Source organism: Trametes versicolor (assembly GCF_000271585.1).
Source record: "Trametes versicolor FP-101664 SS1 unplaced genomic scaffold TRAVEscaffold_1, whole genome shotgun sequence".
Taxonomy (NCBI): Eukaryota; Fungi; Basidiomycota; class Agaricomycetes; order Polyporales; family Polyporaceae; genus Trametes; species Trametes versicolor.
The window spans coordinates 2,146,420-2,158,798 of record NW_007360321.1 but is presented as its reverse complement, the minus strand read 5'-3'; the positions used below and the strand labels follow the sequence as shown (position 1 = coordinate 2,158,798).

Here is a 12,379-nt window from a genome sequence, read left to right as displayed (position 1 = left end):
CTTCCCTACCCCAGCGCGTTGTGTGTGGCCTGGACAGACACGCAGACGACAGTATTCGCACAATTCATCAGACCTGGTCGGTGTGAGACTACCGAGTTCGCTCCCCTGTCCATATGGCTGGCAACGAGCATACGTGATAAGGAAGCGAGACGGCACTAACATTACATACAATAGACCGGTACATCGAGTAATCTCCACTACCATAGCTACATGCCTTCCGGCTTAGCGCATTTACGCTTCTCGATTTTACCGGTCTTTGGACAACGCATTTCTTGCCACGAGACGGGTTCCATCGTGGCACCTGGAATGCGAGTTAGAGCAAGCTGGCGGCAAAAACAGCTGACGGCCTTACCAGCTTCGCTAGTGGCGAAAATAACCCCAAGGTCATTCCGAGCAGTGGTGACATAGTAGCTGCGAGCATCCCCCAAAGAAAGCTGGAAGGAGGGTAAACAACACCATAACGTCAAGAAGTGGAAGCTACATACCACAAGACCTCTAATAACGTCCCCTCCACGAAAACAGTCGGCAATTTTTACTTTGTCCTTCTCGGTCGCCCGGACATCTTGCACACGGATGACGCCAGTGAACTCTTCGCCTGCCGGTAGAGGCACGCCGTCTACGACACTAATCGACAAAACAGCCTGCAGAGGCGACAAGCGGGTGACAGAGCCAAGCACGACGGAGTTCGGAGCTGGTGGGTGAGGGCGCGTGCGCTTGATTTCCAAAGTCTGGCGTAGCGACAAGTCCACGGCGTTCGCACGAGAGACAAGAATATTCAGAGTGGTCCAAGACGAGAGCGGCAGGAAAAACCAACAGATCCTGAGTACTGAGGGACGCCGACGAGACTTGCCCTGACGGTGCCATCGCGGATGTAGGTACCGCCGCCGAGCTGCGGGACAGGCCCCCGCGGGAGCGGGATTGGCTGGCCTGGGAGAACGGTGTCGGACGACATTGGTCGAAAGAGAGAACGGATGGGGGAGGGACGGATAGACGGTTAGGCGATGTGCGCATCTGGGAGCTCCGAGCCTGCCCGAAGAGCGACGCGCCGGCTGAATTTGTGCGTGTTTACGCCCCCCAACGACGTATCGCGTACCACTTTTCTGCGTCTTGCCAGCTGAGCCCAGCATCTCGCCCAAATCTCGCCCTTCGACTCCGTGTCGCCCTCGCCCCCTCTCTCGTCCGCGCAATGGCCTCCACTCTCGCCCGCACCGTCTTCGCTAGACGTATGTACAGTTCCGTCTCGTTTCCGCGGAGCTGCAAGCTATAACTCTGCACTCCGTCAGGCTTCCACGTCTCGGCCTCCCGCCATGCGCTCTCCAAGTTCACCATGCCGGCAATGAGCCCTACCATGACGGAGGGTGGTATTGCATCATGGAAGAAGAAGGAGGGTGAGTCCTTCGCGGCTGGAGACGTCCTGCTCGAGATCGTAAGTCGCGTGAACAGCCGAGCATTCCGAGAATGCCCTATAACTTAGCGCGTTACAGGAAACCGACAAGGCTACCATCGACGTTGAGGCGCAGGATGATGGCATCTTGGCCAAGATCATCGTGCGTCACCCGTGATTTTCGCCGTCCGGTGTCGCCTGACGTGTCTTGCTGTACAGGCCCAGGACGGTCAGAAGGGCATTGCCGTTGGCTCGCCCATTGGTATTATCGGCGAGGAGGGTGACGACATCTCTGGCGCTGAGCAGCTGGCTGCTGAGTCTGCCGAGCCTGCTGAGAAGCCGAATGCGGCGGAGAAGGCTCCCGAGGCACCCAAGTCCGAGCCCACCAAGACGGAGGCCCCCAAGCAGGAGACGAAGTCCGAGCTCCCTACAGGTGACCGCATCTTTGCCTCGCCTATCGCGAAGAAGATTGCTCTCGAGAAGGGCATTCCCCTCGCGAAGGTCAAGGGTACTGGCCCCAACGGGCGTATCATCCGGGAGGACGTCGAGAAGTACCAGGCACCTGCCGCGAGTGTATCTGCGGCTCCTTCCGCGGCTCCCTCGCCCTCTGCATCCCTTCCCGAGTACACCGACACCCCCGTCTCGAACATGCGCCGCACCATCGGCACGCGTCTCACGCAGTCAAAACAGGAGCTGCCCCACTACTACCTCACCCTGGACATCAACATGGACAAGGTGTTCAAGCTCCGTGAGGTGTTCAACAAGACCCTGGGCGACAAGGACAAGTCGGCGAAGCTCTCGGTCAACGACTTCGTCCTGAAGGCCGTCGCGTGTGCGCTCTCCGACGTTCCCGAGGCTAACTCGGCGTGGCTGGGCGAGGTCATCCGGCAGTACGTTCAGCAATATAATGATCAGCGCGTGTAGAGACTAACTATGCAACAGATACAAGAAGGCTGACATCTCTGTCGCTGTCGCGACGCCCACGGGCCTCATTACCCCCATCATTAAGGACGTCGGCTCCAAGGGTCTCGCGTCAATATCGTCTGAGGGCAAGGCGCTTGCGAAGAAGGCGCGCGACGGCAAGCTCCAGCCCCAGGAGTACCAGGTACGTTCATCAATACGTCGACAGCCGTGCACACAGGTACTAACCGGCTATTAGGGTGGAACCTTCACTGTTTCCAACCTTGGCATGTTCGGCATCTCGCACTTCACCGCCATCATCAACCCCCCTCAGTCATGTATCCTCGCCGTCGGCGCGACCCAGCCCACACTGGTCCCCGCACCCGAGGAGGAGCGCGGCTTCAAGGTTGCGCAGATCATGAAGGTCACGCTGAGCGCGGACCACCGGACGGTCGACGGTGCGGTCGGCGCGCGCTGGTTGTCGGCGTTCAAGGGCTACCTCGAGAACCCCTTGACGTTCATGCTCTGAGAGGGATACGGGGTCCGGGCTGGGGCTGCAAAATCGTCCTTCGTTGACATCCATAGACTTGCTACGTCGATAGTACACTTTTGCCTATAGTTACTCACGATACCGCCAGGGTGCTGGGTTTACCAGCAACTTGTAATGTTTCACGTCGTTGCTGTTGTCGGACCGCTGTGTGCGCTATCCAGCATGAAATCTTTCGTATGCCGTGGGTCGTTGATGGAAGCAGCTGTAGCCGGGACAGACTTTGAATGACGAGCGCTAAATACATGACACTTCGTACGGAGCGCCGGCGCGTCGCGACGCGTCCCTGAGCAGACGCGTCGACCACCGCCGGGCTTCCTTCAAGTTCAACCTCGACGCGTCGTTGTTTGACCAGTTCACCCTACATGCCCCCCAAAACATCCTGTCAGACCGAGCAAAACCATACCTACCTGTCGATCCTAATTGTGGCGCATATACGCGCAGGCTCACCCTCAGACACTGTGGCTTGAATGGAGCCAGACTTCATCAGCGAACAGGTGAAGAACGTTTGGCGCGTCATAGCGGCGAACGCGAAGTTGATTGCGGACAAAAAGCTCACCATAGAGGTATGTCGCTGGGATGGTCGTGAGACTGGCTGCTCATTCCAAAATTCGCAGGGAGCGTTTGTAGACCCAAATTTCGTTCTGGGCCAAGCTGTCGCCCTTCACCACGCTGTCCTCGACAGCGTGAACATCCAGCAAAACATTCAGCAGACCGTGAAGGACGGTTCCCACCAGGTAAGCGTCCGTAAAGTAAACAACCGCATTGGATGTGCGAACGTCTGATATGTATAATATATGTAGCAGTCCGTCATCATGAAACCCGAATTTCTGAGCCAACAAGGGAAGGCGCTACAGGTCGTGATTGACGACAGCGCGCGGCTTCAAGACTCGAGCAAGACCACGCATTCGGAGGCGAGCTTCACACTAGACACCATGTGGCCACATATACTCAGTTTCCTTCTAAACAGCTCACAAGCCTAGGGGACATGTTCGTGCTCGGCCTCGTTTCCAACTTGCGCGACGTGATCTCCGACAATGCCCACAGAGCTAGAGAAGCTAATATGCAGCCTAACCTCGTGAGTGCGGGATGTGGCTATTGACTCATAATACTGACTCTTTGAGGTGCAGTTATACATGGCTCGACCGGACTTTACGGCACAACTGGCCAAGTCGTATCATTCCGTGATGACTGCGTATATATGCCAAAAGAGAGGCTCTGACGTTGGGCGAAGCGATGTGAGCACATTACCTTCCATGTTTCCTTACCATATAAAGCTGATAGACCGATGCCAGCAACTTGCTGCAGAGCGTGCACTCCTTGAATACAAGACGCAAGTCGATGCGTCCATCACAGAGAAGTTCGAAGCACTCTCAAAGGTTGCCGGACTGGAATCATCCGTCGCTGCGCTCCTGAAGGAGCGTGACGAACTCTCGGCCCACACGAAAGACGCCGTCGACGCGGCCCAGGGACGCGTCCACAAGCTTGAAGAGGAGTTGGCACGCTTGAGCTCCGAGCATCTTCGGAGTGGCTCCATGGTATTGCAGTCTCTCCCGTCATTCGATTGCCGATACACTTATACCACCTTGCGTAGGCGCAGGAAAACAGTTCCGAACTTGTGGCCCTGAAGGAGGAGCACAAGGCCCTTGTGCAGAAATGCGAGGAGCAGCGCAACGCGGCTGCATTGGCCGTCCAACAGGTCTTAGTCTTGACCGAGGAGAGGCGACAACTGCAGCTCGATCATGATAGACTGGCCATTGAACTCACTGACACGCGAGCGTCCTCCGAAACGTTCTCCCTTGACCGTGCCAGAGAACATGACCAGATGAACACCACGGTCTGCACCATCTCGCTCGACCTCCATAGTGTCGTATATTCATCCGCCTACAGATCGCTCGCTTGGAGGATACTTTGCAAAAACGTGAAGCGGTGATGAGCTCTCTCGCGGAAGAGAAGACACAGTTAAGGATGGCGCTCGATTCGGTGAAGGCAGATCTTCAGGCCACCAGCACTCAAGTAGGTTATAGTCACGCATCCGCATGCCCGCACTCCTGACAGTGATCCTCTTGTAAGCTATCGGCTACCGTAGTCCAGTGCGATACCTGGAAGGCCACGTTAGACGACGTGCTTTCCCGCCAGACCACCGACATCGACAACATCCGGCAAGATGCCGCGAAGGAGAAAGAGTCTGCGGACGTTCTGGTATGTAGCGCACATGTCATTCTCATATTTCCTTCTATTCATGTGAGGCTCGCAGCTAGGGAATGCAGTCAAGAAGATCGAGGAGCTAGAACTTCGGCTGCTGCAGAAGGATACCGAGGTCAGTAGTACCTACCAAAACAGCCGCGACCTCCCACTCACGAAGCATACTAGATTTCAACCTTGCGCGAAGCTGCTAAGCAGCCAGCTCAGCAGCCAGCATTTGCATCGCCAGTCAAGCTCCCAGCGTCGCCGCCTCCCTCGTCCAGGAAGCGGCCAGACAACGGGAAACGACCGGCTGCTGCGTCAACTTCCGCGGGTGGTGGCTGGACTCTGAACCTCGCGACCCACGGTTCCCCTCTGCCTCTCAGCCGCGTTCAGGAATTAGCCACTTTGCCTGAGGTTGTTGTGGACCTGGGTCCTGGGCAGGCCGCTCCTGCAATCTTCACTCGCCAATCGCTCAGTTCTATCTTGGGTGGTTCCATACAGGGGCTGGTGGTTCGGTGAGGTCGTTTGTAATTCATGATGTTTGTTCTCCCGAACTGATCTTTACGCGTCGTATCAGCTGCACCGAGAGCGCAAGCGATCTTGCGCGTGAGCACGGTATACAAGATTACCTGTGCCCTAACATGGACCATAACGCGTGGTCTCCTGCGGGACCCGGTAAGCACGGTTACATGCAAGTCGGCTTGGGCCGAGACAAGAGGCTCTTCAACGACGCCGGCGACTACCGACACGTCTTCGTCGGCGCGGGCAAGCATTTCCTGTACTGCGGCTGGTACCACGTCCTGCGCGTCGAGCCGCTCACGAAGGAGGAGTGGGAGACCCTGCCGCCGAAGGTGCGTCACATCGTCATATGTCTGCGCGATTCGAATGCCGAACGAGCCCTCGCGCAGGTGAAGCAAACGTACTCGGAGACGACCGTGAGTAAGGAGAAGTCGGCCGAGCTCAAGTCGGTGCAGCAGGTGCTCCGCATGTACAACGAAGGCGTGCTGCGCGCGCCGTGCGTGCGCCTTCAGTGTGTGGAGTTCGACACGGCGTTCTACCAGGAGCTCGCGCGCGCGAACGACCAGTTCTTCCAGCACAGGCCGCTGCAGATGCGCCCGTCGGCTCACAAGGGCGGGGCGGGGCCGTCGAAGCGGCGGCGCGTTGACAAGGAGAGTACACATACTCTGGTCGATGATAGCGAGGAGGAGGTCAGCCTTGCGTTGGTGACGAAGAAGAAGACCCTGGTGGCGACACCATCGAGCACACCCGCGTTCTCGTCAACGAGCCAGCTGAAGGTCGACGATACGGTAGACACCAAAGTGGACCTCACCACTTCGGAACTGCCGCCGTCTGTTCCGCCGGTCGACGTCAACGTCACGCCAGGGGCCGGACCATCGACCATGCGTACAGCGCCATCAACGGGGTCCTCGACTGTACCCATGCAGTCTGGTTCAATCAAACTACGCATCCCTCCCCGCAGAAGTGTCAACGGGAAACCCCTCATACCCGACGTGCTGGAGGATGTTATCGAGTTGTCGGATTTGTCTTCCGAGTCGGACGATGATGACATGTACGCAAACTGATAGGATGATGCCGCTGACTTTTGTTTTTCTTGCTGTCGACCATCTTGCTTTTGCTTTCCCGCCATGCTTTCTTGTACATGCTCTTTGAGACCGCGTTATAGCTTTGCGATTGTACCCCATCCTAATTGCTGCATATCTTGTACATACACCGTCACGTTAATTGTTCCGTACCAGCTCGTATAATGTATATACTCTGCCATCAGTTCGATGGAAGCGTTGATACCATCCTGTCGTAGAACTGTTGTACTGCTTCCACTATGCCTTCGTGGTACTTCTCAATTGTCTGACCCGCCATGCCTGGAGCGATTTGGGGATCTCCCCGCACGAGGCCTTCCAGCGTCAGCTTGGTGAACTCGACAAGAGGCATCCAGACCTTCGCCAAGAAAGGCGTCAGGCCTTGGTCTATAAGGATGTCATCAGTAACGGTTCCTGTAACACACTTTCCAGTACTCACGATCGTGCAGCTCAGATTCGACCAGCCTGTTCACACACGGACCTCAGTTGTTGAACAATGTTATGTGCAAGGCTTACTTACGGAGGCAGAATCTCGATAACCTGAACTTGCGTCTTGGAAAGTTGAGCACGCAGAGACAGGGCGAGAGAATGCAGTGCGGCTTTTGTGGCCGAATAGTTCGCCACGTTTGCGAAAGGCAGAACGCCGAGCGAGGATGTGATGGGAATAATAAATGAAGGACGGCCTTCATCCTGGAGAAAAGATGAGTGTTGTTAGTGCAGGGTGGATACCGTGTATTCGATGTGCATACTCACGCTGAGCTTCAGGAAGTGGGGCAGGAACAGCACGATCAACTTGAAGATCGACAGATAGTTCGTCGAAATTTCGTCCTGGAATTCTGAGAATCGCTTAGCTCGCACTGCGTGATGAACGGGATGCGCTACGTACTGCTCAAGTCGATAGTCTCCGGTTGCGTGAACTTGAAAATATGCTGTATCCCGGATGAGAAAATAACGGCGTCCAACTGCAAGATGAAACCGTGAGTCAATGCCGTATAGAAGGGTATGGTGAGACGCGTTCGAACGTACGTCTGGGTATTGTGACAGAGTGTGCTGAACGAACTCCTTGAGCGTATCTTCGCTCGACGTGATATCGATACGAGCCGTCTTAATCCTCTCGCCCTGCTTGGATATCTCGTCAAGTCGCTCCTGACGGCGCCCAGCGACGATCACTGTCGGATTGGAGTCAAGGCCGTGGAGAGCGAGGGCGAGATCGCGTCCGATGCCAGAGGTAGCACCGAGAACGAGGATGCATTTCGCATCTTTGATACCTGGCATAGCGGGAGTACGGTTAGACGATGAGAGAATGTGAGAAAGAGTGTGCAGGAGGTACGTACATGTCCGTGGTATATATAGCGTTCGGGGAGGGACCGATGGAGGAGAGATCCAAGGAGAGATCGACAGCAGCAGCACTAAACAGCTATGACCGCACCGCTTCCCGCGACCCCGCGCGCGCCTACGTACTACTGCACATCCCACCTCCTCCCCCCGCCCAGCGTTGCCGAACCGACGCGCAAGCCACATGACAACTCCCACAGAAATGGCCGAACATCCAGATCAATCGCCAGACCGCAGCGTGGACACGGTCACTACATCCGGCCCCAGCCAGGTGGACCTCCAAGAAGACATTCGGGTATGTCGCGAATCTCTACAGCCGGTCCTTCTCGCCTCACAACGATATAGACACGCTTGGGACATGCAGAAGAGCTCAGGAAAGAGGGGAACGAATCCTTTCGCGCTAAACGATGGGATGAAGCCCTTGCTTCGTATAGAGCGGCACTTGGCCGCCTGCCCAAACTGCCCGAAGCTCTGTCGCTTAGCAAGGACAATGGCGCAGAACCAACTGCAGATGAAGCTGACAACGACGCGTCAGACCAAGATGTGGGCATGCAATCTACGCCGATAGACACGCAAGCCGAAGACAAGCATGAAGGAGTCAGCTCAGAGACTGATGCGGAATGTGCGAAAGCGAGGGCCATCATCAACGCTAACATCGGCGCATGCTTCATGAAGCTCGTAAGCCTAGGTGCTATCTCCACTGCCGCCGCTGACAGCTATAGTTACACAGGAAGAATATAAGGAAGTCGTGACCGCTTGCACCCAAGGTGCGCAGGAGAAGCCTAGAAGATATGGTCATCCAATTCTGCTGACTATGTCTGCGTGATCAGCACTACAAGATGACCCAAGATATGTCAAGGCCTTACAAAGGAGGGCGACTGCCCATGAACAACTTGGCTCTTGGTCGTCTCTTTCTAGCGCACAGGAAGGTCCGTGATCGTCCAGTGTTTTGACTGCAGTAAGCAGAGACCCTTCTGCTAGATTACAAGCAGTTACTTGAAATTCTCCCCGCATCTTCCCCTGACCTCGTCAATATACGTCGGGCCTTGGTCGCTCTTCCTCCTCGTATAGAGGCGGCTCAAAAGGCGGAGACAGCGGAGATGCTCGGTAAGCTGAAAGGCCTTGGGAACAGTATCCTGGGTGAGCGTGATGGTTCATGGCCCTTATTCCATACTAAATTCTGGACATTCGTAGGAAACTTTGGCTTGTCGACGGACAACTTCCAGTTCACCCCCAATGGGCAGGGAGGTTATTCCATGAACTTCGTCCGATGACTACTCCTTGCTCTATCTACCACCTATGGGCTCCTTATTAGGCACGACTCGTGAAACTTCGGCCGTCTTCGATATATTCCATGTACTCTATTCTTCCCAACACGATATGAAATAACCAAAGAATGAATCCAGTACCAGAGTAGACCAGAGTGTGCCTGGTGTTAGGCGCTTGCGGCTAATGTTGTACTTACTCACGCGCGCTTACGATTGTGGCACGGCGAAACACGCCACCCCCTCCTCGGAGCTCCTCCCTCCTCCCATAATGTCGCCTGTATAGTGTTGTGCCTTCGCGGGGGTTGGGACTGACCTGGCTTCCTGACACGTAACCTCGACTGGTTTAGTGCACTTTCTTCACCTCACAGCGCCTTTGTTTCTCAATATTGACCCCATTCGTAACAGACTCAGCTTCACATCGGCCAACTATGCAGACGCCGAGACTGAATGCAGACATACTCGCAACAATCATCTCCGTTGCGGATTGGGATGAAATTCCCGTGATGATGCAAGCATGTCGTCTTTTCTACCACGAAGGTCCGAAGAGACTCCTTGACGGCTGTGTCACCCTGGACTGCGACGAAGAGTTCCTCGTGTTTTTCCAATTTATGCGTGCGGAAGGAGGAACACGCTCGCGCTACCTCACCGACCTTGCCATCATTCCCATCGACCATGGAGATGCCATATGCGAAGAAACTGCCCAGCTTCTCGCCCAGTTCCTCCGCACATCATCCTTCCCTCGTCTCACAACCCTGCGTATCGAAGACACTGAGGACCTCTTCACGCGTTACCCTTTCCTCCTGCCCGCGTTCAAAACACTGTCCCGCCTCGAAGAGTTGACTTTAGTCTCCTGCGACCGGCTCGCTTGTGAACTGGTGGACGCAGTCGGCGGTCGTCTGCGCGATGTCACGCTCGCATACACAGAAGAGTACGAGGAACCTATGGCCACGCCTGTGGAAGACATCCATCCCCTCGTAACGCTCCAGCGCTCCCACGCCACCCTGGAAAAGCTCGAAGTCAGATTCATGGACGCGACTCTTCCAGAGTCCCTGTACCCGCCGCCTTTCCCCAATGTGGCCGAACTCGTAATCGCCTGGTGCGCCTATCCGTCCCTTGCGCTCTACATTCATGCCTTCCCCAATCTGCGTTGCCTCGGCCTCAAGTTCACGATCAGCGAGGACGACTTCATCAACCCGGGCGCCCAGGCCAATGGGCTCCGGCAAGCCAACCGCACCCACCAGCTCCAGCACAGCTCGTGGAAGTCACTAGACGACGTCTTCGGCAACGTCACGGACGTCTATATTAGCGGACTTGCGTGCCATGTCAAACGCCTTAACATAACTCTGCAGCACACGCGTTCCAGTAATTTCGAAATGCTCGGGGACATCGTCAACGATACGCGACCCTTGAACCTCTCTGTCTGGGTCGGCTGCGAGGGAGCGTTCGACAGCGTTGTGGGCGTCCCTTACGTGCTACGGAAGGAGGGCGTGAAGAATCTCGAAGTATTCCAGCTGGAGGTCCGGCTCGTTCCTGAAGAGTCGGACATCGACCTCTCCCAGGCTCTGGTGTGTATACAGTTGCACCCCGATATTGAACATGTACGACTCACTCAATTATGACAGGAGGACATCCTCGTGTCTTGCAAACCGCTGCCCCTGCAAGTTGTGGACCTTCAGTTCACGTGCTATGATCTCCCGGTGCGCAGAGAGGGCAGACGACTGGGCGGCAGGGCCGCGCTTCCTCAATGTCGGGTCGAGGAATATCTCGAGCATGTGGATTTCAATGAGCTCGGCAACCACTTCCTTGCAAGTGTACCAACGCTGCGGGAGGTCACGGTGTCTCTCCAGGGACACCGTAGGCGCGGCGACGATGTGGCAGTTGTCGTCAAGATGGACGGCCGGCCCGGTGTTGCAGATAGTTGGGTGAGTGCTTGCTAGCGTTCTTCGGAAAGGCGGGCATTGGTATTGAGACGGATCAATAGGCGAATGCAGAACGTCTGTCAAGACGTGATATACATACCAAAGGGTGGGAGTTCTAAACATCTTCAATAAACCGAGGCACATTACTATCTACCCGGAGTCTTGCTCACCAGCTTCTCGCCCACCTGACACCCGGCGACCATTATGATGTTGATGATCTCTGCCGCATGAGGGTGTCGCGATTGCGCTCTTAAATGTCAATCGACACAAATACACTTACTGGCTCCGCAACCCGGGTCCGTGCTTTAAGCTCGCCTACGCAACTTGATGCGTACAATGGGCCGTTTACATCGTACGAGGTACTCGGCTTGCTTCTGCCTGTTACAGGTACATGGTATACCCTTCGATATGTTGTCCGCGTTTGGCATATGTGAAGGAGATTCGCGAACCGATCATGCATACGCTGCATGAAGTGTCGTGGGCCTCAAAGGAAGCCTTCCTTTGTTGTCGGATCCCATATAAACCGAAACTCTCCTCGTGCGACCTTCCCCTCTTTCCCTCAACCCACTTTTGCTGTAAGAGTCCCGGGCAACGATGTCAAGGCGCAACTGACATAACAACATACACAGGCGGGCCCATGGAGCGAAACCCCGCCCTCAGTGCGGATGTGCTGTTGGTCGTCGCATCCTTCGCGTCCAGAGGGACGTTGTCGGCGATGATGAAGACTTGTCGTCTTCTCTACCACGAAGGAGCCAAGATACTGGTGCGGAGACGAGTCGAGATCGACGATATCCAGGATCTCTCATCTTTCCTCGCATTTCTGCACGCGGAGAACGGCAGTCGCTGTGGGTTCCTCAGGGAGCTTGTCCTCGACATTGACTTGCCACGTCCGACTACCCCGAATCTCATGTCTCCGGCACTTTCCAACCTTCTCGCCGACCACTCTTTCCGGTCACTCACATCACTGCGTCTGGGCAGCGCAGAGCGTATGCTGCGTTCACATCCACAGCTGGCCGGCGGGTTCGCTTCTCTCAAAGCTCTCACTTCCCTCGATATTGGTCCAGTCGGCCTGAAAACGCTTGCCGTTTTGGCGGCCCTCGAGTCCGAGCTCCGTGTCCTCGTGCTCAAGTACGCTCCGGGCTTGGACCAAAGACCGAGCGCGGCGGAGTGCTGCCACCCCGTCGTCGTTCTCCAGCGATTCAGGAACAGTCTTGAAACCCTCGATGTGCAAGGATACGAGG

The 12,379-nt window shown here is 55.7% G+C and overlaps 6 protein-coding genes across 6 annotated transcripts; 4 read left to right on the top strand and 2 right to left on the bottom strand.

The window, feature by feature from the left end:
- Positions 1-84: 84 nt before the first annotated feature.
- Positions 85-952, bottom strand: TRAVEDRAFT_139212 (exosome non-catalytic core subunit CSL4; the record flags this gene model as incomplete). Its single annotated transcript, XM_008034706.1, has 4 exons — positions 85-301; positions 353-434; positions 486-728; positions 815-952. The coding sequence occupies 4 exons, from the start codon at positions 950-952 to the stop codon at positions 207-209; spliced, it is 558 nt and encodes a 185-aa protein (XP_008032897.1). The 3' UTR covers positions 85-206.
- A 162-nt stretch (positions 953-1,114) lies between these two features.
- Positions 1,115-2,966, top strand: TRAVEDRAFT_139210 (pyruvate dehydrogenase). Its single transcript, XM_008034705.1, has 6 exons — positions 1,115-1,223; positions 1,284-1,426; positions 1,485-1,547; positions 1,604-2,274; positions 2,327-2,489; positions 2,544-2,966. The coding sequence occupies exons 1-6, from the start codon at positions 1,187-1,189 to the stop codon at positions 2,811-2,813; spliced, it is 1,347 nt and encodes a 448-aa protein (XP_008032896.1). The 5' UTR covers positions 1,115-1,186; the 3' UTR covers positions 2,814-2,966.
- Positions 2,967-5,594: 2,628 nt separating this feature from the next.
- TRAVEDRAFT_158665 (uncharacterized protein) lies at positions 5,595-6,601 on the top strand (the record flags this gene model as incomplete). The annotated part of the gene is made up of 2 exons (XM_008034704.1): positions 5,595-5,869; positions 5,927-6,601. Exons 1-2 carry the CDS (start codon positions 5,660-5,662, stop codon positions 6,599-6,601), a joined length of 885 nt encoding a protein of 294 aa, XP_008032895.1. The 5' UTR covers positions 5,595-5,659.
- Positions 6,602-6,800: 199 nt separating this feature from the next.
- On the bottom strand, positions 6,801-7,891 carry TRAVEDRAFT_33208 (NAD-P-binding protein; the record flags this gene model as incomplete). Its single annotated transcript, XM_008033780.1, has 6 exons — positions 6,801-7,003; positions 7,056-7,081; positions 7,137-7,306; positions 7,370-7,452; positions 7,503-7,578; positions 7,643-7,891. The coding sequence occupies 6 exons, from the start codon at positions 7,889-7,891 to the stop codon at positions 6,801-6,803; spliced, it is 807 nt and encodes a 268-aa protein (XP_008031971.1).
- Positions 7,892-8,153: 262 nt separating this feature from the next.
- On the top strand, positions 8,154-9,225 carry TRAVEDRAFT_41837 (TPR-like protein; the record flags this gene model as incomplete). Its single annotated transcript, XM_008033962.1, has 6 exons — positions 8,154-8,246; positions 8,297-8,629; positions 8,682-8,718; positions 8,782-8,880; positions 8,918-9,091; positions 9,146-9,225. The coding sequence occupies 6 exons, from the start codon at positions 8,154-8,156 to the stop codon at positions 9,223-9,225; spliced, it is 816 nt and encodes a 271-aa protein (XP_008032153.1).
- A 295-nt stretch (positions 9,226-9,520) lies between these two features.
- Positions 9,521-11,304, top strand: TRAVEDRAFT_25594 (uncharacterized protein). Its single transcript, XM_008033639.1, has 4 exons — positions 9,521-9,560; positions 9,625-10,784; positions 10,842-11,141; positions 11,201-11,304. Exons 2-4 carry the CDS (start codon positions 9,648-9,650, stop codon positions 11,255-11,257), a joined length of 1,494 nt encoding a protein of 497 aa, XP_008031830.1. The 5' UTR covers positions 9,521-9,560; positions 9,625-9,647; the 3' UTR covers positions 11,258-11,304.
- Positions 11,305-12,379: the final 1,075 nt, after the last annotated feature.